This window comes from Peromyscus californicus, unplaced genomic scaffold (genome assembly GCF_007827085.1).
Source record: "Peromyscus californicus insignis strain IS unplaced genomic scaffold, ASM782708v3 Scaffold_7__1_contigs__length_154581171, whole genome shotgun sequence".
In the NCBI taxonomy this organism is placed as follows: Eukaryota; Metazoa; Chordata; class Mammalia; order Rodentia; family Cricetidae; genus Peromyscus; species Peromyscus californicus.
Genome location: NW_026294595.1, coordinates 61,226,369 through 61,250,443, shown reverse-complemented (window position 1 = coordinate 61,250,443; position 24,075 = coordinate 61,226,369). Strand labels below are relative to the sequence as shown.

General features: G+C 50.9%; 7 protein-coding genes across 7 annotated transcripts; all 7 read left to right on the top strand.

The window, feature by feature from the left end:
- The first annotated feature begins 124 nt into the window (after positions 1 to 124).
- Positions 125 to 1,633, top strand: LOC128101376 (chromatin target of PRMT1 protein-like). Its single transcript, XM_052724449.1, has one exon. It carries the CDS (start codon positions 780 to 782, stop codon positions 1,494 to 1,496), a length of 717 nt encoding a protein of 238 aa, XP_052580409.1. The 5' UTR covers positions 125 to 779; the 3' UTR covers positions 1,497 to 1,633.
- Positions 1,634 to 1,863: 230 nt separating this feature from the next.
- On the top strand, positions 1,864 to 3,377 carry LOC128101372 (chromatin target of PRMT1 protein-like). The gene has a single exon (XM_052724442.1). The coding sequence runs from the start codon at positions 2,519 to 2,521 to the stop codon at positions 3,233 to 3,235; it is 717 nt and encodes a 238-aa protein (XP_052580402.1). The 5' UTR covers positions 1,864 to 2,518; the 3' UTR covers positions 3,236 to 3,377.
- A 236-nt stretch (positions 3,378 to 3,613) lies between these two features.
- On the top strand, positions 3,614 to 5,099 carry LOC128101369 (chromatin target of PRMT1 protein-like). The gene has a single exon (XM_052724438.1). It carries the CDS (start codon positions 4,258 to 4,260, stop codon positions 4,972 to 4,974), a length of 717 nt encoding a protein of 238 aa, XP_052580398.1. The 5' UTR covers positions 3,614 to 4,257; the 3' UTR covers positions 4,975 to 5,099.
- A 242-nt stretch (positions 5,100 to 5,341) lies between these two features.
- On the top strand, positions 5,342 to 6,838 carry LOC128101375 (chromatin target of PRMT1 protein-like). The gene has a single exon (XM_052724448.1). It carries the CDS (start codon positions 5,997 to 5,999, stop codon positions 6,711 to 6,713), a length of 717 nt encoding a protein of 238 aa, XP_052580408.1. The 5' UTR covers positions 5,342 to 5,996; the 3' UTR covers positions 6,714 to 6,838.
- Positions 6,839 to 7,093: 255 nt separating this feature from the next.
- On the top strand, positions 7,094 to 8,579 carry LOC128101370 (chromatin target of PRMT1 protein-like). The gene has a single exon (XM_052724439.1). It carries the CDS (start codon positions 7,738 to 7,740, stop codon positions 8,452 to 8,454), a length of 717 nt encoding a protein of 238 aa, XP_052580399.1. The 5' UTR covers positions 7,094 to 7,737; the 3' UTR covers positions 8,455 to 8,579.
- A 242-nt stretch (positions 8,580 to 8,821) lies between these two features.
- On the top strand, positions 8,822 to 10,315 carry LOC128101436 (chromatin target of PRMT1 protein-like). The gene has a single exon (XM_052724530.1). It carries the CDS (start codon positions 9,477 to 9,479, stop codon positions 10,191 to 10,193), a length of 717 nt encoding a protein of 238 aa, XP_052580490.1. The 5' UTR covers positions 8,822 to 9,476; the 3' UTR covers positions 10,194 to 10,315.
- A 314-nt stretch (positions 10,316 to 10,629) lies between these two features.
- LOC128101762 (chromatin target of PRMT1 protein-like) lies at positions 10,630 to 12,046 on the top strand. The gene has a single exon (XM_052725121.1). It carries the CDS (start codon positions 11,215 to 11,217, stop codon positions 11,935 to 11,937), a length of 723 nt encoding a protein of 240 aa, XP_052581081.1. The 5' UTR covers positions 10,630 to 11,214; the 3' UTR covers positions 11,938 to 12,046.
- Positions 12,047 to 24,075: the final 12,029 nt, after the last annotated feature.

Here is a 24,075-nt window from a genome sequence, read left to right as displayed (position 1 = left end):
AAAAACCCCGCCAAAAAACAGAAACAAAAACCAAAAACCACGTTGGTTGGGGTGTGGGGTAGGGGTTGTGTGGGGTGGGGTGGGGTTTGGTGGGGCAGAAGCGTGGGGATATGCTGTGTATCAATAAAAGCTTGAACGAGGATCCATCAGAGGACACAGCCAGCCAGCGGGTTAAACGTAGGGGCCTGGCGGTAGGGCACACACCTTTGGTGCCAGCGCTGGAGAGAGAGTTCAAAGCCACCCTGGACCACACGGGATGGACTCAGTTTAGGAGAGAACCGGAGCCCCAGGGTGGTGGCACACCCTCAATCCTCGTATTTGGGCGTCACGTGATCGCCACTCCCAGCACGACGGCGGAAGTGACGTGGCCCAGAGGGGTATATAAGGCGGGAAGAGACAGGAACTCGAGGCCTTTTGGACTGAGGACTCCCAGGCGTCCAGTCGGAGGACTGGTGGAGTAGGGGAGGTGAGAAGTGGCTGGGGCTTGTTCGTTTGTCTCTCTGGCCCTTCAGTGTTCACCCCAGATATCTGGCTCCGGGTTCTTGCTAAGACCAGTTAGGATCGGAGCACCCTCTTGGATCGGACCTTTGGGGCACCAGTTCCCGAGAAAGCCGCAAAAGCCGCTTGCCTGTGCGGGAGCTGCAGGAGGCCGGACTGTCCACCCCACCTCCTGGGACTTTGCTTTGGACACCAGGCGGCGGGCGGGGTTGGCGGTGCCAGCTTTGGTGGCACGGACGAGAGGCAGGAGAGGGCCGGCCGGTCTAGATACCCAACCCACGATGAGAGAGCTTCGCATCGTACCCGCCGGGCAGCTAACCTCATTGGATTCTCAGCATCTGAAGAGGACCGCACAGCCAGTGCCCAGAGTCGTGCTGAGGCACACCACCAAGATGACTCTAAGTGAGCGTTTTGCTCAACTGCGCAAGAACAAACAGCCACAGGCGATGGCGGGCAGCGTCCGGGCCTCGAAGAGGCGGCAGCAGCAGCTGGCCAGTGCCAGAAACAGAAGACTGGCCCAGCAGATGGAGAAGAGACCCTCTGTCCAGGCAGCGTTCAATCCTCGGCAGAGCTTGGAGGGGCGCCTGGGTGAGAGGAGCATCCAAGTCCGTTTAGGACGTCCCATGGGTGCCTTTGCCAGGGGAGCGAATGGAGGAAGAGGCGCAGGCATCATCCAGAGAGACGTGCCCCAAGGAGGAGGAGTGGGTGGGGGACCTGCCGCCAGGACCCTGCCCGGGGGCGGGATGCCACCCCCAGGTCGGGCCGTGTTTTGTGGTGGAAGAGGGGCTTTTGGAGGCCGAGGCCGAGGCCGAGGACGTGGCCGTGGCCGTGGCCGCCGCCGAGGGAGAGGGAGAGGTGCCCTCCCTCGCCCGGTACTGACCAAGGAGCAGCTGGACGCCGAACTGGATGCATACATGTCGGAAGGGAAAGCGGCCCTGGATGCTGAAATGGATACCTACGACGACGTGGCAGAGGCGGCTCCTGAGACCTGTGGCTGAAGCCCGCCTCTGGGACTCTTGTTCAAGTCACCACATCTCTGCCGAAATCCCCTGGAGAGAAGAGGAGGAGAGACCCGACCCGTGCTGCCAGGAACTCTCACAACAGGCGCGTTTATTCGATGTAATGCTTGACTGTACATAATGTATATGCTCACAATAAATGGTTTTTCTTGCATCTTGGTTGTGGACTGCCTTTGTTACTTTCCTCCAAAAAAAAAAAAAAAAAAAAAAAAACCCAACAAAAAAAACCCCGCCAAAAAACAGAAACAAAAACCAAAAACCACGTTGGTTGGGGTGTGGGGTAGGGGTTGTGTGGGGTGGGGTGGGGTTTGGTGGGGCAGAAGCGTGGGGATATGCTGTGTATCAATAAAAGCTTGAACGAGGATCCATCAGAGGACACAGCCAGCCAGCGGGTTAAACGTAGGGGCCTGGCGGTAGGGCACACACCTTTGGTGCCAGCGCTGGAGAGAGAGTTCAAAGCCACCCTGGACCACACGGGATGGACTCAGTTTAGGAGAGAACCGGAGCCCCAGGGTGGTGGCACACCCTCAATCCTCGTATTTGGGCGTCACGTGATCGCCACTCCCAGCACGACGGCGGAAGTGACGTGGCCCAGAGGGGTATATAAGGCGGGAAGAGACAGGAACTCGAGGCCTTTTGGACTGAGGACTCCCAGGCGTCCAGTCGGAGGACTGGTGGAGTAGGGGAGGTGAGAAGTGGCTGGGGCTTGTTCGTTTGTCTCTCTGGCCCTTCAGTGTTCACCCCAGATATCTGGCTCCGGGTTCTTGCTAAGACCAGTTAGGATCGGAGCACCCTCTTGGATCGGACCTTTGGGGCACCAGTTCCCGAGAAAGCCGCAAAAGCCGCTTGCCTGTGCGGGAGCTGCAGGAGGCCGGACTGTCCACCCCACCTCCTGGGACTTTGCTTTGGACACCAGGCGGCGGGCGGGGTTGGCGGTGCCAGCTTTGGTGGCACGGACGAGAGGCAGGAGAGGGCCGGCCGGTCTAGATACCCAACCCACGATGAGAGAGCTTCGCATCGTACCCGCCGGGCAGCTAACCTCATTGGATTCTCAGCATCTGAAGAGGACCGCACAGCCAGTGCCCAGAGTCGTGCTGAGGCACACCACCAAGATGACTCTAAGTGAGCGTTTTGCTCAACTGCGCAAGAACAAACAGCCACAGGCGATGGCGGGCAGCGTCCGGGCCTCGAAGAGGCGGCAGCAGCAGCTGGCCAGTGCCAGAAACAGAAGACTGGCCCAGCAGATGGAGAAGAGACCCTCTGTCCAGGCAGCGTTCAATCCTCGGCAGAGCTTGGAGGGGCGCCTGGGTGAGAGGAGCATCCAAGTCCGTTTAGGACGTCCCATGGGTGCCTTTGCCAGGGGAGCGAATGGAGGAAGAGGCGCAGGCATCATCCAGAGAGACGTGCCCCAAGGAGGAGGAGTGGGTGGGGGACCTGCCGCCAGGACCCTGCCCGGGGGCGGGATGCCACCCCCAGGTCGGGCCGTGTTTTGTGGTGGAAGAGGGGCTTTTGGAGGCCGAGGCCGAGGCCGAGGACGTGGCCGTGGCCGTGGCCGCCGCCGAGGGAGAGGGAGAGGTGCCCTCCCTCGCCCGGTACTGACCAAGGAGCAGCTGGACGCCGAACTGGATGCATACATGTCGGAAGGGAAAGCGGCCCTGGATGCTGAAATGGATACCTACGACGACGTGGCAGAGGCGGCTCCTGAGACCTGTGGCTGAAGCCCGCCTCTGGGACTCTTGTTCAAGTCACCACATCTCTGCCGAAATCCCCTGGAGAGAAGAGGAGGAGAGACCCGACCCGTGCTGCCAGGAACTCTCACAACAGGCGCGTTTATTCGATGTAATGCTTGACTGTACATAATGTATATGCTCACAATAAATGGTTTTTCTTGCATCTTGGTTGTGGACTGCCTTTGTTACTTTCCTCCAAAAAAAAAAAAAAAAAAAAAAAAAACCCAACAAAAAAAACCCCCCCAAAAAACAGAAACAAAAACAAAAACCACGTTGGTTGGGGTGTGGGGTAGGGGTTGTGTGGGGTGGGGTGGGGTTTGGTGGGGCAGAAGCGTGGGGATATGCTGTGTATCAATAAAAGCTTGAACGAGGATCCATCAGAGGACACAGCCAGCCAGCGGGTTAAACGTAGGGGCCTGGCGGTAGGGCACACACCTTTGGTGCCAGCGCTGGAGAGAGAGTTCAAAGCCACCCTGGACCACACGGGATGGACTCAGTTTAGGAGAGAACCGGAGCCCCAGGGTGGTGGCACACCCTCAATCCTCGTATTTGGGCGTCACGTGATCGCCACTCCCAGCACGACGGCGGAAGTGACGTGGCCCAGAGGGGTATATAAGGCGGGAAGAGACAGGAACTCGAGGCCTTTTGGACTGAGGACTCCCAGGCGTCCAGTCGGAGGACTGGTGGAGTAGGGGAGGTGAGAAGTGGCTGGGGCTTGTTCCTTTGTCTCTCTGGCCCTTCAGTGTTCACCCCAGATATCTGGCTCCGGGTTCTTGCTAAGACCAGTTAGGATCGGAGCACCCTCTTGGATCGGACCTTTGGGGCACCAGTTCCCGAGAAAGCCGCAAAAGCCGCTTGCCTGTGCGGGAGCTGCAGGAGGCCGGACTGTCCACCCCACCTCCTGGGACTTTGCTTTGGACACCAGGCGGCGGGCGGGGTTGGCGGTGCCAGCTTTGGTGGCACGGACGAGAGGCAGGAGAGGGCCGGCCGGTCTAGATACCCAACCCACGATGAGAGAGCTTCGCATCGTACCCGCCGGGCAGCTAACCTCATTGGATTCTCAGCATCTGAAGAGGACCGCACAGCCAGTGCCCAGAGTCGTGCTGAGGCACACCACCAAGATGACTCTAAGTGAGCGTTTTGCTCAACTGCGCAAGAACAAACAGCCACAGGCGATGGCGGGCAGCGTCCGGGCCTCGAAGAGGCGGCAGCAGCAGCTGGCCAGTGCCAGAAACAGAAGACTGGCCCAGCAGATGGAGAAGAGACCCTCTGTCCAGGCAGCGTTCAATCCTCGGCAGAGCTTGGAGGGGCGCCTGGGTGAGAGGAGCATCCAAGTCCGTTTAGGACGTCCCATGGGTGCCTTTGCCAGGGGAGCGAATGGAGGAAGAGGCGCAGGCATCATCCAGAGAGACGTGCCCCAAGGAGGAGGAGTGGGTGGGGGACCTGCCGCCAGGACCCTGCCCGGGGGCGGGATGCCACCCCCAGGTCGGGCCGTGTTTTGTGGTGGAAGAGGGGCTTTTGGAGGCCGAGGCCGAGGCCGAGGACGTGGCCGTGGCCGTGGCCGCCGCCGAGGGAGAGGGAGAGGTGCCCTCCCTCGCCCGGTACTGACCAAGGAGCAGCTGGACGCCGAACTGGATGCATACATGTCGGAAGGGAAAGCGGCCCTGGATGCTGAAATGGATACCTACGACGACGTGGCAGAGGCGGCTCCTGAGACCTGTGGCTGAAGCCCGCCTCTGGGACTCTTGTTCAAGTCACCACATCTCTGCCGAAATCCCCTGGAGAGAAGAGGAGGAGAGACCCGACCCGTGCTGCCAGGAACTCTCACAACAGGCGCGTTTATTCGATGTAATGCTTGACTGTACATAATGTATATGCTCACAATAAATGGTTTTTCTTGCATCTTGGTTGTGGACTGCCTTTGTTACTTTCCTCCAAAAAAAAAAAAAAAAAAAAAAAAAACCCAACAAAAAAAACCCCCCAAAAAACAGAAACAAAAACCAAAAACCACGTTGGTTGGGGTGTGGGGTAGGGGTTGTGTGGGGTGGGGTGGGGTTTGGTGGGGCAGAAGCGTGGGGATATGCTGTGTATCAATAAAAGCTTGAACGAGGATCCATCAGAGGACACAGCCAGCCAGCGGGTTAAACGTAGGGGCCTGGCGGTAGGGCACACACCTTTGGTGCCAGCGCTGGAGAGAGAGTTCAAAGCCACCCTGGACCACACGGGATGGACTCAGTTTAGGAGAGAACCGGAGCCCCAGGGTGGTGGCACACCCTCAATCCTCGTATTTGGGCGTCACGTGATCGCCACTCCCAGCACGACGGCGGAAGTGACGTGGCCCAGAGGGGTATATAAGGCGGGAAGAGACAGGAACTCGAGGCCTTTTGGACTGAGGACTCCCAGGCGTCCAGTCGGAGGACTGGTGGAGTAGGGGAGGTGAGAAGTGGCTGGGGCTTGTTCGTTTGTCTCTCTGGCCCTTCAGTGTTCACCCCAGATATCTGGCTCCGGGTTCTTGCTAAGACCAGTTAGGATCGGAGCACCCTCTTGGATCGGACCTTTGGGGCACCAGTTCCCGAGAAAGCCGCAAAAGCCGCTTGCCTGTGCGGGAGCTGCAGGAGGCCGGACTGTCCACCCCACCTCCTGGGACTTTGCTTTGGACACCAGGCGGCGGGCGGGGTTGGCGGTGCCAGCTTTGGTGGCACGGACGAGAGGCAGGAGAGGGCCGGCCGGTCTAGATACCCAACCCACGATGAGAGAGCTTCGCATCGTACCCGCCGGGCAGCTAACCTCATTGGATTCTCAGCATCTGAAGAGGACCGCACAGCCAGTGCCCAGAGTCGTGCTGAGGCACACCACCAAGATGACTCTAAGTGAGCGTTTTGCTCAACTGCGCAAGAACAAACAGCCACAGGCGATGGCGGGCAGCGTCCGGGCCTCGAAGAGGCGGCAGCAGCAGCTGGCCAGTGCCAGAAACAGAAGACTGGCCCAGCAGATGGAGAAGAGACCCTCTGTCCAGGCAGCGTTCAATCCTCGGCAGAGCTTGGAGGGGCGCCTGGGTGAGAGGAGCATCCAAGTCCGTTTAGGACGTCCCATGGGTGCCTTTGCCAGGGGAGCGAATGGAGGAAGAGGCGCAGGCATCATCCAGAGAGACGTGCCCCAAGGAGGAGGAGTGGGTGGGGGACCTGCCGCCAGGACCCTGCCCGGGGGCGGGATGCCACCCCCAGGTCGGGCCGTGTTTTGTGGTGGAAGAGGGGCTTTTGGAGGCCGAGGCCGAGGCCGAGGACGTGGCCGTGGCCGTGGCCGCCGCCGAGGGAGAGGGAGAGGTGCCCTCCCTCGCCCGGTACTGACCAAGGAGCAGCTGGACGCCGAACTGGATGCATACATGTCGGAAGGGAAAGCGGCCCTGGATGCTGAAATGGATACCTACGACGACGTGGCAGAGGCGGCTCCTGAGACCTGTGGCTGAAGCCCGCCTCTGGGACTCTTGTTCAAGTCACCACATCTCTGCCGAAATCCCCTGGAGAGAAGAGGAGGAGAGACCCGACCCGTGCTGCCAGGAACTCTCACAACAGGCGCGTTTATTCGATGTAATGCTTGACTGTACATAATGTATATGCTCACAATAAATGGTTTTTCTTGCATCTTGGTTGTGGACTGCCTTTGTTACTTTCCTCCAAAAAAAAAAAAAAAAAAAAAAAAAAAACCAAACAAAAAAAACCCCCCAAAAAACAGAAACAAAAACCAAAAACCACGTTGGTTGGGGTGTGGGGTAGGGGTTGTGTGGGGTGGGGTGGGGTTTGGTGGGGCAGAAGCGTGGGGATATGCTGTGTATCAATAAAAGCTTGAACGAGGATCCATCAGAGGACACAGCCAGCCAGCGGGTTAAACGTAGGGGCCTGGCGGTAGGGCACACACCTTTGGTGCCAGCGCTGGAGAGAGAGTTCAAAGCCACCCTGGACCACACGGGATGGACTCAGTTTAGGAGAGAACCGGAGCCCCAGGGTGGTGGCACACCCTCAATCCTCGTATTTGGGCGTCACGTGATCGCCACTCCCAGCACGACGGCGGAAGTGACGTGGCCCAGAGGGGTATATAAGGCGGGAAGAGACAGGAACTCGAGGCCTTTTGGACTGAGGACTCCCAGGCGTCCAGTCGGAGGACTGGTGGAGTAGGGGAGGTGAGAAGTGGCTGGGGCTTGTTCCTTTGTCTCTCTGGCCCTTCAGTGTTCACCCCAGATATCTGGCTCCGGGTTCTTGCTAAGACCAGTTAGGATCGGAGCACCCTCTTGGATCGGACCTTTGGGGCACCAGTTCCCGAGAAAGCCGCAAAAGCCGCTTGCCTGTGCGGGAGCTGCAGGAGGCCGGACTGTCCACCCCACCTCCTGGGACTTTGCTTTGGACACCAGGCGGCGGGCGGGGTTGGCGGTGCCAGCTTTGGTGGCACGGACGAGAGGCAGGAGAGGGCCGGCCGGTCTAGATACCCAACCCACGATGAGAGAGCTTCGCATCGTACCCGCCGGGCAGCTAACCTCATTGGATTCTCAGCATCTGAAGAGGACCGCACAGCCAGTGCCCAGAGTCGTGCTGAGGCACACCACCAAGATGACTCTAAGTGAGCGTTTTGCTCAACTGCGCAAGAACAAACAGCCACAGGCGATGGCGGGCAGCGTCCGGGCCTCGAAGAGGCGGCAGCAGCAGCTGGCCAGTGCCAGAAACAGAAGACTGGCCCAGCAGATGGAGAAGAGACCCTCTGTCCAGGCAGCGTTCAATCCTCGGCAGAGCTTGGAGGGGCGCCTGGGTGAGAGGAGCATCCAAGTCCGTTTAGGACGTCCCATGGGTGCCTTTGCCAGGGGAGCGAATGGAGGAAGAGGCGCAGGCATCATCCAGAGAGACGTGCCCCAAGGAGGAGGAGTGGGTGGGGGACCTGCCGCCAGGACCCTGCCCGGGGGCGGGATGCCACCCCCAGGTCGGGCCGTGTTTTGTGGTGGAAGAGGGGCTTTTGGAGGCCGAGGCCGAGGCCGAGGACGTGGCCGTGGCCGTGGCCGCCGCCGAGGGAGAGGGAGAGGTGCCCTCCCTCGCCCGGTACTGACCAAGGAGCAGCTGGACGCCGAACTGGATGCATACATGTCGGAAGGGAAAGCGGCCCTGGATGCTGAAATGGATACCTACGACGACGTGGCAGAGGCGGCTCCTGAGACCTGTGGCTGAAGCCCGCCTCTGGGACTCTTGTTCAAGTCACCACATCTCTGCCGAAATCCCCTGGAGAGAAGAGGAGGAGAGACCCGACCCGTGCTGCCAGGAACTCTCACAACAGGCGCGTTTATTCGATGTAATGCTTGACTGTACATAATGTATATGCTCACAATAAATGGTTTTTCTTGCATCTTGGTTGTGGACTGCCTTTGTTACTTTCCTCCAAAAAAAAAAAAAAAAAAAAAAAAAACCAAACAAAAAAAACCCCCCAAAAAACAGAAACAAAAACCAAAAACCACGTTGGTTGGGGTGTGGGGTAGGGGTTGTGTGGGGTGGGGTGGGGTTTGGTGGGGCAGAAGCGTGGGGATATGCTGTGTATCAATAAAAGCTTGAACGAGGATCCATCAGAGGACACAGCCAGCCAGCGGGTTAAACGTAGGGGCCTGGCGGTAGGGCACACACCTTTGGTGCCAGCGCTGGAGAGAGAGTTCAAAGCCACCCTGGACCACACGGGATGGACTCAGTTTAGGAGAGAACCGGAGCCCCAGGGTGGTGGCACACCCTCAATCCTCGTATTTGGGCGTCACGTGATCGCCACTCCCAGCACGACGGCGGAAGTGACGTGGCCCAGAGGGGTATATAAGGCGGGAAGAGACAGGAACTCGAGGCCTTTTGGACTGAGGACTCCCAGGCGTCCAGTCGGAGGACTGGTGGAGTAGGGGAGGTGAGAAGTGGCTGGGGCTTGTTCGTTTGTCTCTCTGGCCCTTCAGTGTTCACCCCAGATATCTGGCTCCGGGTTCTTGCTAAGACCAGTTAGGATCGGAGCACCCTCTTGGATCGGACCTTTGGGGCACCAGTTCCCGAGAAAGCCGCAAAAGCCGCTTGCCTGTGCGGGAGCTGCAGGAGGCCGGACTGTCCACCCCACCTCCTGGGACTTTGCTTTGGACACCAGGCGGCGGGCGGGGTTGGCGGTGCCAGCTTTGGTGGCACGGACGAGAGGCAGGAGAGGGCCGGCCGGTCTAGATACCCAACCCACGATGAGAGAGCTTCGCATCGTACCCGCCGGGCAGCTAACCTCATTGGATTCTCAGCATCTGAAGAGGACCGCACAGCCAGTGCCCAGAGTCGTGCTGAGGCGCACCACCAAGATGACTCTAAGTGAGCGTTTTGCTCAACTGCGCAAGAACAAACAGCCACAGGCGATGGCGGGCAGCGTCCGGGCCTCGAAGAGGCGGCAGCAGCAGCTGGCCAGTGCCAGAAACAGAAGACTGGCCCAGCAGATGGAGAAGAGACCCTCTGTCCAGGCAGCGTTCAATCCTCGGCAGAGCTTGGAGGGGCGCCTGGGTGAGAGGAGCATCCAAGTCCGTTTAGGACGTCCCATGGGTGCCTTTGCCAGGGGAGCGAATGGAGGAAGAGGCGCAGGCATCATCCAGAGAGACGTGCCCCAAGGAGGAGGAGTGGGTGGGGGACCTGCCGCCAGGACCCTGCCCGGGGGCGGGATGCCACCCCCAGGTCGGGCCGTGTTTTGTGGTGGAAGAGGGGCTTTTGGAGGCCGAGGCCGAGGCCGAGGACGTGGCCGTGGCCGTGGCCGCCGCCGAGGGAGAGGGAGAGGTGCCCTCCCTCGCCCGGTACTGACCAAGGAGCAGCTGGACGCCGAACTGGATGCATACATGTCGGAAGGGAAAGCGGCCCTGGATGCTGAAATGGATACCTACGACGACGTGGCAGAGGCGGCTCCTGAGACCTGTGGCTGAAGCCCGCCTCTGGGACTCTTGTTCAAGTCACCACATCTCTGCCGAAATCCCCTGGAGAGAAGAGGAGGAGAGACCCGACCCGTGCTGCCAGGAACTCTCACAACAGGCGCGTTTATTCGATGTAATGCTTGACTGTACATAATGTATATGCTCACAATAAATGGTTTTTCTTGCATCTTGGTTGTGGACTGCCTTTGTTACTTTCCTCCAAAAAAAAAAAAAAAAAAAAAAAAAACAAACAAAAAAAACCCCCCAAAAAACAGAAACAAAAACCAAAAACCACGTTGGTTGGGGTGTGGGGTAGGGGTTGTGTGGGGTGGGGTGGGGTTTGGTGGGGCAGAAGCGTGGGGATATGCTGTGTATCAATAAAAGCTTGAACGAGGATCCATCAGAGGACACAGCCAGCCAGCGGGTTAAACTTAGGGGCCTGGCGGTAGGGCACACACCTTTGGTGCCAGCGCTGGAGAGAGAGTTCAAAGCCACCCTGGACCACACGGGATGGACTCAGTTTAGGAGAGAACCGGAGCCCCAGGGTGGTGGCACACCCTCAATCCTCGTATTTGGGCGTCACGTGATCGCCACTCCCAGCACGACGGCGGAAGTGACGTGGCCCAGAGGGGTATATAAGGCGGGAAGAGACAGGAACTCGAGGCCTTTTGGACTGAGGACTCCCAGGCGTCCAGTCGGAGGACTGGTGGAGTAGGGGAGGTGAGAAGTGGCTGGGGCTTGTTCGTTTGTCTCTCTGGCCCTTCAGTGTTCACCCCAGATATCTGGCTCCGGGTTCTTGCTAAGACCAGTTAGGATCGGAGCACCCTCTTGGATCGGACCTTTGGGGCACCAGTTCCCGAGAAAGCCGCAAAAGCCGCTTGCCTGTGCGGGAGCTGCAGGAGGCCGGACTGTCCACCCCACCTCCTGGGACTTTGCTTTGGACACCAGGCGGCGGGCGGGGTTGGCGGTGCCAGCTTTGGTGGCACGGACGAGAGGCAGGAGAGGGCCGGCCGGTCTAGATACCGAACCCACGATGAGAGAGCTTCGCATCGTACCCTCAGGGCAGCTAACCTCCCTGGATTCTCAGCATCTGAAGAGGACCGCACAGCCAGTGCCCAGAGTCGTGCTGAGGCACACCACCAAGATGACTCTAAGTGAGCGTTTTGCTCAACTGCGCAAGAACAAACAGCCACAGGCGATGGCGGGCAGCGTCCGGGCCTCGAAGAGGCGGCGGCAGCAGCTGGCCAGTGCCAGAAACAGAAGATTGGCCCAGCAGATGGAGAAGAGACCCTCTGTCCAGGCAGCGTTAAATCCTCGGCAGAGCTTGGAGGGGCGCCTGGGTGAGAGGAGCATCCAAGTCCGTTTAGGACGTCCCATGGGTGCCTTTGCCAGGGGAGCGAATGGAGGAAGAGGCGCAGGCATCATCCAGAGAGACGTGCCCCAAGGAGGAGGAGTGGGTGGGGGACCTGCCGCCAGGACCCTGCCCGGGGGCGGGATGCCACCCCCAGGTCGGGCCGTGTTTGGTGGTGGAAGAGGGGCTTTTGGAGGCCGAGGCCGAGGACGTGGCCGTGGCCGCGGCCGAGGGAGAGGGAGAGGGAGAGGGAGAGGGAGAGGTGCCCTCACTCGCCCGGTACTGACCAAGGAGCAGCTGGACGCCGAACTGGATGCATACATGTCGGAAGGGAAAGCGGCCCTGGATGCCGAAATGGATACCTACGACGACGTGGCAGAGGCGGCTCCTGAGACCTGTGGCTGAAGCCCGCCTCTGGGACTCTTGTTCAAGTCACCACATCTCTGCCGAAATCCCCTGGAGAGAAGAGGAGGAGAGACCCGACCCGTGCTGCCAGGAACTGTCACAACAGGCGCGTTTATTCGATGTAATGCTTGACTGTACATAATGTATATGCTCACAATAAATGGTTTTTCTTGCATGTTGGTTGTGGTCTGCTTTTGTTGCTTTCCTCAAAAAAAAAAAAAGAACAAAAAAGAAAAAAAGAGAGCCCTTTATTGACTTTCCATCAGCCTTATTTACCCTGCTCCCTCCTACCCTCCATAGGGTCTGTGTAAGGTCCTCATGTTCCTGTCCTCGTCCCAGCAGCTCAGCCAAACAGGAAAACAGCAGGTGCACAAGCTTAGAGCTGATTCTTGAACCAATGTTCCAGCAATAGCTATATGGTAAATACCCTGTGACTTACTGACCACCGGAAAAGAGGAAGAAGAAAAGGGCACCTTAGGGCAATTTAGGGCAAGCAAACAGGCTATTTACAAGGCCTGTTCAGCCTCTGTTGCCAACATGTCCTCTCCTTTTCTTTTTTCAAGCACTCAGATAGCCCCTGTCTTAGGTCACCTGTAGCACCCTCTCTGACTTACCCATCCTTGGGGAGGCCCTTCTATCCCCTGTCTTAGGTCTTCAGCATGGCACAGGAGTTGCCCGCCTTAGGCTACTTTCTTTCCAACATATGTAACCACACCTGAGCAGATTCAGGGGGCTGCATAGCTAGTTAAGCTTGCTTGGTTGCCTGTTGGCCTCGACTAAACTGGAGACACCATCGGTACATCATGAAGAATTCGAGCGCAAGACCCAATATACAGAGGATAAGTAGGGAAACGGACCCTGATCACCTAGTAACCCATCCAGCAATTTTTGACCTAGCTTGCCACCAAACATTTTCATCAATAGGAGTTACTCTAGTTTCATTAATACGAACAATGGCATGAACTAATTGCAAAGCAAAATTTACAAAAGTTGCATTCCATGGCCCTCTTAAGTAATCATTCAATTCTGTAACCTTAGCAGATGTATTCACAACAATATGAGGGGTTACACATTTCAGAAAACCCATAGGCACATAACATATGTTGTCTAATTGTCCATTTAAAGTCTGTTGGATGTCCAAAGCACCAGCCACTCTTTCCGACAGGGCATTAATAGTAGTAGTCTGTTTCACTCCCTGGCAAATAGCCAATCCAACTGCAGTGGCTGCAACAGCCGAAGCTCTAATGGCAGCAATTACAGCAGCAGCTAAACCGAGGTCCCGTCTGCTGCGATGGAGTTGCAAGGGAAATTCTACTGCATTCTATTCCAGCGGCTTCATGACAAAGGCAGGAATTCTCATCACCACAGCATGTGTGACATTAGGACTCCAGCAATTACTTAGGCTGCAGTTCAAAGCTGAACAATTTAACTCCTCCCCTCTCCCGAGCCGTTCCAGAGAATAAAGAAAAAAATTGGTATTATTGAATCCTGCAGTAACGTTTTGAGCAAAGCATAGGGAATTATGTAAATTCTTGGTGACATTTATGCTTTGCACATCATGTTTAACATTACTAGCTGCATTTCCAATAGTCCAATTAGAGGCAAAGACAGCAGGAAACACAGAGCTTTCAATACTTACTGGCAACAAAACTGGAGGATTCTTAACCAGGCTCCATGAAGGCTTTGTGTAGCCCCAAGGGCTAAGGACCATCAGCACCATCGGAATCATGAGGTTCTTCATGTTGAGATTTCTGTGTCTGTTCTACAGGCTGAACACACCATTCTGGTATCCAGATTGGTTTCTCAGCACCTGGAGGGTATACACAAACTGCTCCCCTCACCCTAGCCAATAGCGGTGCTGGGGACTGCCATGTGCCTGTGGAAAGATCCTTCCACCTGACCAGAACCTCAGAGGGAGAGGGGCCTGAAAAATGCCGTTGAGCATCAGTACGCCCATGAACATCCACGATCAAAAAATTTAAAATAAATAAAGTAATGGAAAGGAGTAATTATGGTCCCTGTACATCTCTGTACATCTCACCTTCTTTTGTTTTTTGCAAATAAGTCTTTAAATGTTTATGCGCTCATTCAGTTATCGCTTGTCCTTGAGGGTTATAGGGAATGCCAGTTTTATGAATTATATTCCATTGTGAGCAAAATTTCTGAAATCTTTGGCTGGCATAAGCTGGCCCATTATCTGTTTTAGTACACTGTGGAACTCCCATATAAGAGAAAGCAGCCAAAAGATGTTTAATTACATCTTGTGCACGCTCCCCCTTGTGAAGGGTGGCTACTATATAATGAGAATATGTGTCCACAGAGACATGTACATATGATAAAGTTCCAAAACTTGAAATATGCGTGACATCCATTTGCCAGATATCGTTGGGATGTAGGCCACGAGGATTAACACCTGATGATGGTACATGAATAAAAGGAGCACAAGTGGCACAAGTAGATACAATTTTTAAGGCCTCAGTGCGAGTACAGCCAGTACGATGCTGTAAAGTTTGCGCATTGAGATGGAATCTCTGATGTAATTGAAATGCCTGATCAAAGGTGGTGACTACACAAGTGAAATGAGTAGCTGCATCTGCAGCGGCATTGCCTTCTGCAAGCGCTCCTGGAAGACCAGAGTGCCCTCGAATATGGCCCACAAACAGAGGATGTTTTCTAGCCCAAATTAACCTTTGAATGGTCTGTAATTGTGAATGTACTGCTGACTGTTTTCCAATGTATGGAGTGGTTTCAATACTATGCATCATTTTGGCCACATAGCAACTATCAGTATAGACATTTATAGGTTCTAAAGAGTAAACTTGCAAAGCCAATTGTAAAGCTGTAATCTCAGCTTGTTGTGCAGACATGGAGGGCACTGCCACCCGCGTTACCTCATCCCCACTGATGGCCACAGCAAAACCTCCTTTAGATGCATCAGTAAAAATTAAATGAGCACCCTTAATAGGTTCCTGTTTTACAATATGGGGAAAAATAAAACTACACACTTTAAAGCTTTCTATAAGTTTATGTTTTGGATAATGATTATCTATATAGCCTTTGAAAGTACACAAGAAAAGGCACCAAGCTTCATGTTCTCTTTGCAAATAAGTTAACATTTCTTGTGTATAAGGGAGTACAATGCACTCAGGAGACTTTCCAAATAAGGATTCCCCCATATATTTAGCTTTCCATAGGAGTTGAATTACTAATTCATAATATGCATTCAAAGTTTTAGATGGGGATGCAGATAAATGCACCCAAAATATGGGCCCTGTTTGCCAAAATACTCCCGTAGGTGAAAATTCAGAGGGAAGAATTAGCAATAAGGGTTTGGTATAATCTATTTGTTGCACTTGGAGTTCTTGTAGTGCTTGTTCTATCTTTCCTAAAGCGGCCTTGTCTTCCGCTGATAGCGTCCTTAAGGAAGTCTGAGAAGAATCTCCTTTTAAAACATCATAGAGAGGCTTAAGTTCTCCGGTGGGTATTTGGAATGAGGGGCGGAGCCATTGAATTTCCCCTAAAAACCTCTGCCAATGATGCAATGTCTTTAATTCTGCAATATGAAGTTATAATTTCTGTGGAAATAACCCTAGAGAATTTATAGTATATCCCAAATATTGATAAGGAGCCATATTTTTTACCTTTTCTGGGGCAATCCCTAATCCTGCAGCTGCAAGTGCTTGTTGTAAATCTGCATAAACTTGTAATACACAGTCTTGGGTGGATGCTGCCAATAATATATCATCCATATAATGTATAATACATACATATGGAAACTTTGCTCTAATGGGTTGTATGGCTTCTGCAACATACATTTAACACATAGTAGGGCTATAAGCCATTCCTTGAGGTAAAACAACCCAATGATACCACTTATATGGTTCTTTATAATTAATAGAAGGAACAGAAAATGCAAAACGCTGGCAATCTTGCTGAGCCAAAGGAATAGTAAAAAAGCAATCTTTCAAATCTAGCACTATCATATGCCAATCTTTGGGAATAGCAACTGGGCTGGGAAGGCCTGGCTGAAGAGCCCCCATTAACTGCATAGTGGCATTTACTGCATGTAAATCTTGTAAAAGTCTCCATTTTCCAGACCTTTTCTTGATAGCAAAACTAGGAGTATTCCAGGGGGACGTGGAAGGGACAATACGCCCTGCCAACAATTGTTCCTGCACTAACTCATGGGCGGCCCTCAATTTTTCTGGTGGTAAGGGCCACTGATCTACCCACACAGGCTCATCAGATAACCAAGTAATAGGTGTGGGAGAAGGCTGCACTCCAGTGACCCATACTAAAAATGCCCTAAGCCTCTCCGATCTCCAGGTAGTCTGGTGACCTCATCGGCAGCAGTAAGAGTAGCAACACAACCCTGCTCTGCCTTTCCCAGCCCTTTTCCTGGTGTCCATGCCATATCCATCCTTATGTTATTAGCGGACGGATTTTCTCCCTTTAGAGCTTGAGTAGTGAGAACCGTTCCCATGGTTTCTAACACATCTCTTCCCCACAGGTTAGTAGGCAAACCTAATACAACATAAGGTTGAAAATGTCCTTTGTGCCCTTCCTGATCACTCCACTTCAATATGCAGGCACTTTTCTGTGGTCTGGTCTGTCCTATGCCCTGTAACACTGCTGTAGAATCCTCCAGAGGCGATTGTGCAGGCCAATATTCTTTGGATATAAAGGATACATCTGCCCCAGTATCAAGAATCCCCACAAAAGATTTACCTTGAATTTTTAATTTTAATTTAGGCCTAAAGTCTAGGTGGGCTACCCAGAACACTTGAGGAGTACCAGTGGACCTGAAACCTCCCTTTCTCTGGGCTACACATAAACTTCTATTTTTTGTAGAAATAATAGGAAGCAGAAGTAGCTGAGCTACACGATCCCCTTGCGGGATCACTAAGACCCGCTGTGTTGCCTCTGCCATGATTTTTATCTCTCCCTCATAGTCATTATCTATCACTCCAGGCAAAATCCTTATGCCCTTCATATACGCACTACTTCTACCCAAAAGCAGTCCCACAGGTCCTTTTGGTAAGAGGCCATAAACTCCAGTGGGTAGTGCTTGAGGTCCCATTTGAGGGGTTAAGGTTGCTCTGGCAGCGGAACTGAGGTCCAGTCCTGCACTTCCTGGTGTTCCTCGACTGAGTTGGTCAGTTGAAAGGGGTTGTTTTGTGGAATGAAATGGAGGCGACCACTGCCTGGGATTACTGTTTGGGTCTGCATAGCTCCATACACTCTGGCTTTCAGGGCCCAGAGCGGGCCCTGTCCCCCATTTCCCGAAGGTAGTGGGTTACCCTGTGCGTCAAACTTAGATCTACATTCACTACTCCAGTGCCAACCCTTTTTACATTTGGGACATATTCCAGGTGACTGGTTTGGATTGTTTTGTGGGCAATTGCATTTCAAATGGCCTTCCTGCCCGCACTGGAAACATCCTTTAGGTCGAGCACCTCGGCCATTCATGCCTTGCAAGCTATGTCTTATGGCAGCAGCTAAAACTTGCCCAGTAATATGATTACCATCAATGTCTTTGCAGACATGAAGCATGTCATTCAAACTCTTGCCTTTGCTCCCTCTTAATGCTTCTTTGCAATACTTATTTGCATTCTCATATGCCAACTGTTTAACTACTGGCATAGCTTGATCAGAATCTCCAAAGATCTTTCCTGCCAATTGCAAAAGCAATGACACGAAATCTGCATAGGGTTCTGAAGGACCTTGCAAGACCTTTGAAATTTGTTCTCCCACAGCAAAGTTTGGCAGAGATTTCCAGGCTCGGACCGCTGCATTAGCTATTTGAGCGTAAGTGCCAGGGTCATACAATATTTGCTGTTGAATATCAGCATATTGCCCTGCGCCTGCCAGCATGTCATAATTCCTCTGGGGTTGACTGGCCCGCACATTAATGCGTGCCAGCTCTAAGTATCTTTTGTGATTCTCACTTTTCCACAAGGGATAATCTCCTCCAGACAGGGCAGCATGGCATAATTGCTGCCAATCGCTAGGTGTTAAATAACTAGCTGAAAAGGACTCAAAAAGTGTCACAGTGAATGGAGCCTGAGGACCATAACTGCTCACTGCTTCTTTTAATTGTTTCATTTCTTTAAATGTCAAAGGTACATGATTCCTGATGGCTTGTCCGGCAGCATTAACAGTTTCGGAAACGGGATAAGCCTGCACAGTATCCTGCCAGATAACTCCCCTCCGTTTCCCTTCCTCCTTATCACCCTGATTGTCCCTATCCAACCAGTGTGGATTATGAGGAGGCGGACGACAGCAGATCGGAGCCGAAGGTTCTTTGTTTTACTTTCGTTTTCTGCAGCCGCCGCCATTGTAATTCTTCGATCTCTTTCTCTAACTGCTCCTTGTAGCTAAAGTTTTTCTGCCTGGCCCACAGTCAGGACAAATCTCTCTCACCTGCCAGTCCCACAGCTGCTCAGACCCGACCAAGTAAACACAGAGACTTATATTGGTTACAAACTGTATGGCCGTGGCAGACTTCTTGCTAACTGTTCATACAGCTTAAATTAATCCATTTCCATTAATCTATACCTTGCCACATGGCTTGTGGCTTACCGGCATCTTCACATGCTGTTTGTCATCATGGCGGCTGGCAGTGTCTCTCTCTCAACCTTCCACTTCCCAGCTTTATTCTCCTCCTTGTCCCGCCTATACTTCCTGCCTGGCCACTGGCCAATCAGTGATTTATTTATTAACCAATCAGCAACACACTTGACATACAGACCATCCCACAGCACTTCCCCTTTTCTTTTTTTTTCTTTTTTTCAAAAAGGAGGGTTTTAACCTTAACAAAGTAAAATTACATATAATTTGGGAATTTGGGTGTAGCTTCTCTTACTACTTCCTGCTGGAGGGGGGTGCTGCATCTTATGGGGACACAAAGAAAATTTTAGGATTATGGAATAATCCATGAGGGTGTATCGTCTGAGCCAGTTGCCTTGAATCCAATCTGAACATTGGATTATCTGGGCCATGGTGTCATCGGAGATCTTTCAGGGGGTCTTGGCTGATCAAACATGATGTATCTTAATCTGGAACAAATCCATAGCCTCTGGCTTTCTGTGGGAACAAAAGCAGAGACTCTTTTCCAAAGCAACACATCCTTACATCCAAATTTTGAAGTCAAGGTATCTTTAAAATATACATATTGGTTTAACTCAATATCTTTTGGTTGTGAGCCTAGCCTTTAATGGCTGAGCCATCTCTCCAGCCCTAACTCAATATCTTTTATGATCAAATGTTTTTCTGCAGTTAAAAATCCCAAAGACAACACAATCCAGATTCTCTGTGTAATATTCATCTTTATGTGGCTTATTTTTATATTAATTTTACTGTCTCTTTAAAGACTTTATTTTTTAAAACTATGTATTTGTTTCTATAACTGTATATATCACCTTTTATGTTTCTTTCAAGCCTACGTATATTTTACACACATTGTAAACTATTACATCTGAATCTGTCTTATTGTGAATCTATTGCTTTAAACTGCAGCAGCTGTGGCTGCTGGCTCCACCCACCTCAGCTTCCCAACATGGTGGTGGTAATTTACCGACAGCTCTGGGAGCTATCGTGGGTCTATGCTTTTATCCAAGCAGTGTGTAGCCCAAAACCCTCTTTTTTTGTTTTGTACTAGCAAAGGCTAAATCCACCATGCAGCTTAATGTGCCACTTGCAGAGGCCTCATTCCTGCCATACTGCAGGTCAAGCACACACTCTAGGAACCCACCAGTAGCTCAAACCGGCAGCTGCCGCTCATTTGAGAGACAATTAGGAAGCTGTTTTTAGCTCCGTTTTAGAGTCTTTTTTCTCAGTTTTTAGGTGGAAACTCTTGCCACCACGTTGGACGCCATTTGTAGCTAAAGTTTTCCTGCCTGGCCCACAGTCAGGGCAAATCTCTCTCACCTGCCAGTCCCACAGCTGCTCAGACCCGACCAAGTAAACACAGAGACTTATATTGGTTACAAACTGTATGGCCGTGGCAGACTTCTTGCTAACTGTTAGTACAGCTTAAATTAATCCATTTCCATTAATCTATACCTTGCCACATGGCTCTTGGCTTACCGGCATCTTCACATGCGGCTTGTCATCGTGGCAGCTGGCAGTGTCTCTCTGACTCAGCCTTCCACTTCCCAGCTTTATTCTCCTCCTTGTCCCGCCTATACTTCCTGCCTGGCCACTGGCCAATCAGTGATTTATTTATTAACCAATCAGCAACACACTTGACATACAGACCATCCCACAGCACTTCCCCTTTTCTTTTTTTTCTTTTTTTCAAAAAGGAGGGTTTTAACCTTAACAAAGTAAAATTACATATAATTTGGGAATTTGGGTGTAGCTTCTCTTACTACTTCCTGCTGGAGGGGGGTGCTGCATCTTATGGGGACACAAAGAAAATTTTAGGATTATGGAATAATCCATGAGGGTGTATCATCTGACCCAGTTGCCTTGAATCCAATCTGAACATTGGATTATCTGGGCCATGGTGTCATCGGAGATCTTTCAGGGGGTCTTGGCTGATCAAACCTGATGTATCTTAATCTGGAACAAATCCATAGCCTCTGGCTTTCTGTGGGAACAAAAGCAGAGACTCTTTTCCAAAGCAACACATCCTTACATCCAAATTTTGAAGTCAAGGTATCTTTAAAATATACATATTGGTTTAACTCAATATCTTTTGGTTGTGAACCTAGCCTTTAACGGCTGAGCCATCTCTCCAGCCCTAACTCAATATCTTTTATGATCAAATGTTTTTCTGCATTTAAAAATCCCAAAGACAACACAATCCAGATTCTCTGTGTAATATTCATCTTTATGTGGCTTATTTTTATATTAATTTTACTGTCTCTTTAAAGACTTTATTTTTTAAAACTATGTATTTGTTTCTATAACTGTATATATCACCTTTTATGTTTCTTTCAAGCCTATGTATATTTTACACACATTGTAAACTATTACATCTGAATCTGTCTTATTGTGAATCTATTGCTTTAAACTGCAGCAGCTGTGGCTGCTGGCTCCACCCACCTCAGCTTCCCAACATGGTGGTGGTAATTTACCGACAGCTCTGGGAGCTATCGTGGGTCTATGCTTTTATCCAAGCAGTGTGTAGCCCAAAACCCTCTTTTTTTGTTTTGTACTAGCAAAGGCTAAATCCACCATGCAGCTTAATGTGCCACTTGCAGAGGCCTCATTCCTGCCATACTGCAGGTCAAGCACACACTCTAGGAACCCACCAGTAGCTCAAACCGGCAGCTGCCGCTCATTTGAGAGACAATTAGGAAGCTGTTTTTAGCTCCGTTTTAGAGTCTTTTTTCTCAGTTTTTAGGTGGAAACTCTTGCCACCACGTTGGACGCCATTTGTAGCTAAAGTTTTCCTGCCTGGCCCACAGTCAGGGCAAATCTCTCTCACCTGCCAGTCCCACAGCTGCTCAGACCCGACCAAGTAACACAGAGACTTATATTGGTTACAAACTGTATGGCCGTGGCAGACTTCTTGCTAACTGTTAGTACAGCTTAAATTAATCCATTTCCATTAATCTATACCTTGCCACATGGCTCTTGGCTTACCGGCATCTTCACATGCGGCTTGTCATCGTGGCAGCTGGCAGTGTCTCTCTGACTCAGTCTTCCACTTCCCAGCTTTATTCTCCTCCTTGTCCCGCCTATACTTCCTGCCTGGCCACTGGCCAATCAGTGATTTATTTATTAACCAATCAGCAACACACTTGACATACAGACCATCCCACAGCAGCTCCTCCTCTTCCAACAACTCATATATAGACTCAAGGTCACTCTCATCATCTCGAACTGCAAGTTTCTTGTGGGGTTTCATAGCCTTCTCTTCCTCTTTTTCCCTTTTTAAAGATTCATTGGTTTCAGCTTCCTGGGCAGTGGCGAAAGCCTGCTCACATTCTGCTAATTGTTCCTTCACTTTCCCCTTGTCAGTTAACAGCGCATCCTTTACCAGCCTCCAAAGAGAAGAGGCTGCAATAGGAAACTCCTCTGGTCCCTTATCCTGCAATACCTTCTGTAGATCACGTTTCGCCTGTTCCCAATCAGGGATATTCAACCCTCCTCCTGTCAGAAACCACGGGCTACCTTCAGCTATAGTGTCCACAAATGTGAGTGCGGTACTAGACTTAATACCTGTTCCTTGTTTCTGCAACAGCTCTCTCAACTCAGTGGCCAACTGAGCCTTAGCTGTGGAATTCCCCATGGTACGTACCCCATTTTACTCTGCTACATCCAATCCTCCCCCTTCCTTTGTGAAGGTGAGCCTCCTACGCTTACCCCTTCTTTCCAAGTCTCGATGGAACCTCCACTTGCCGCGACCCTCACGGCCAGAGACCGAGAACTGGCGAGGGACGTCGAGGTAAAGCAACACTCAGGACACACCGTGATTCATCATTCAAAGAGAGCCCTTTATTGGCTATCCATCAGCCTTATATACCCTGTTACTTCCTACTCTCCATGGGGTCAGGGTACGGTCCTCAGGTTCCCATCAGCGTCCGAGCAGCTCAGCCAAACAGGAAAACCGCAAGCGAATCAGCAGAGAGCTGATTCTCGAAAAAATGTTCCAGCAATAGCTATATGGTAAACATCCTGTGACTTATTGACCACATGAAAAGAGGAAGAACAAAAGGGCACCTTAGGGCACCTTAAGGCAAGCAAACAGGCTATGCACAAGGCCTGTTCAGCGTCTGCTGCCAACACCCATGAAAGGAGGAGAGGTCTGGTCTGACCAGAGCGTGGATTTGTCTTCTTGATATCCCACCCCCAAGGAGTGAGCTTTGCTTCATAATCTGTAGGGACCTAACCCAGGTGTCCGTGTAGGTAACCTGTGAGATCCTCCACCAGGTTCAGTGTATCTGTTTTTATTTTGAGGTCCCTCATCCCTTAGAACTGAGTTTTTTGCCTGATAAAAGTATAAGTCTAAATATATTGCCATACTAGCAATTAATTGGTTTTTGTCAATCACTATTTGTTGAAGATGCTGTCTTTTTCTAGTGTATATATCTTTTTTTTTAAATCAAAAATCAAGTTTCCATTGGTGTTTCGAATTATGTCTTGGTGTTCAGTTCAATTCCATTAATTAAGTTGTTTTGTTTTTTGTTAATACAATGTTGTTTTTATTCCTACAACTTTGTAGTAGTACTTGATATTGGGTATGTTGATATCTCTAGAAGTTCTTTTATTATTCAGCATTGTTTTATCTGTCCTTTAGGGGTGTGTGTGTGTGTGTATGTGTGTGTGTGTGTGTATTTGCATATGTAGCTGAAAATTGGTCTTTCAGGGATTGTGAAGTTCTGTTTTGGAAATTTCATGAGGATTTCATTCAATCTATAGATTGGTTTTGGTAGGAGGGCCATTTTAACCATGTATTAATCCTTCCTATCCATGAGCATGGGAGAGATTTCCACTTTCTGATGTTGTCTTCAACTTCTTCAGTGTCTTAAAGTTTTTATCATATAATTCTTTCACTTCTTTGGATAGAGTTACTTCAAGATACTTTATATTATGTGAGGCTGTTGTTAAGGTTGTTATTTCCCTGATTTCTTTGTTAGTATATTTGTCATTTCTATAGGAGGGACACTGATTTTTGTCAGTGTATTTCATATCCAGCTGGTTTGCTGAAAGTGTTCATTGGCTATTGGAGTTTCACAGTGAAAATTTTATTGTCCTTTATATATACTATCATATCATCAGCTAATAAAGATACTTTGACTTCTTTTCCAATTTGTATCCTCTTTATCACCTTCAGTTGTCTTATTCCCTATTCCTCTAGTTAAGACTTTTAGTATTATATTGAGTAGAGATTGAAAGTGTGGACAACCTTGTCTTGTTCCTGATTTTAGTGAAATCACTTTGAGTTTGTCTCCATTTAAATTGATGTGGACTACGGGCTTGCTGTAAACTGCCTTTATTATGTTTAGGTATGTCCCTGTATCCTTAATCTCTCCAGGACTTCTATCAATGAAGGAGTGTTGGATTTTGTCAAGGGTCTTTTCTGTATCTAATGAGATGATCATGTGGTTTTGTCTTTTAGTTTGTTTATATGTTGGATTACATCAATCAATTTACATATTTTGAGTCATCTCTGCATCTTTGAGA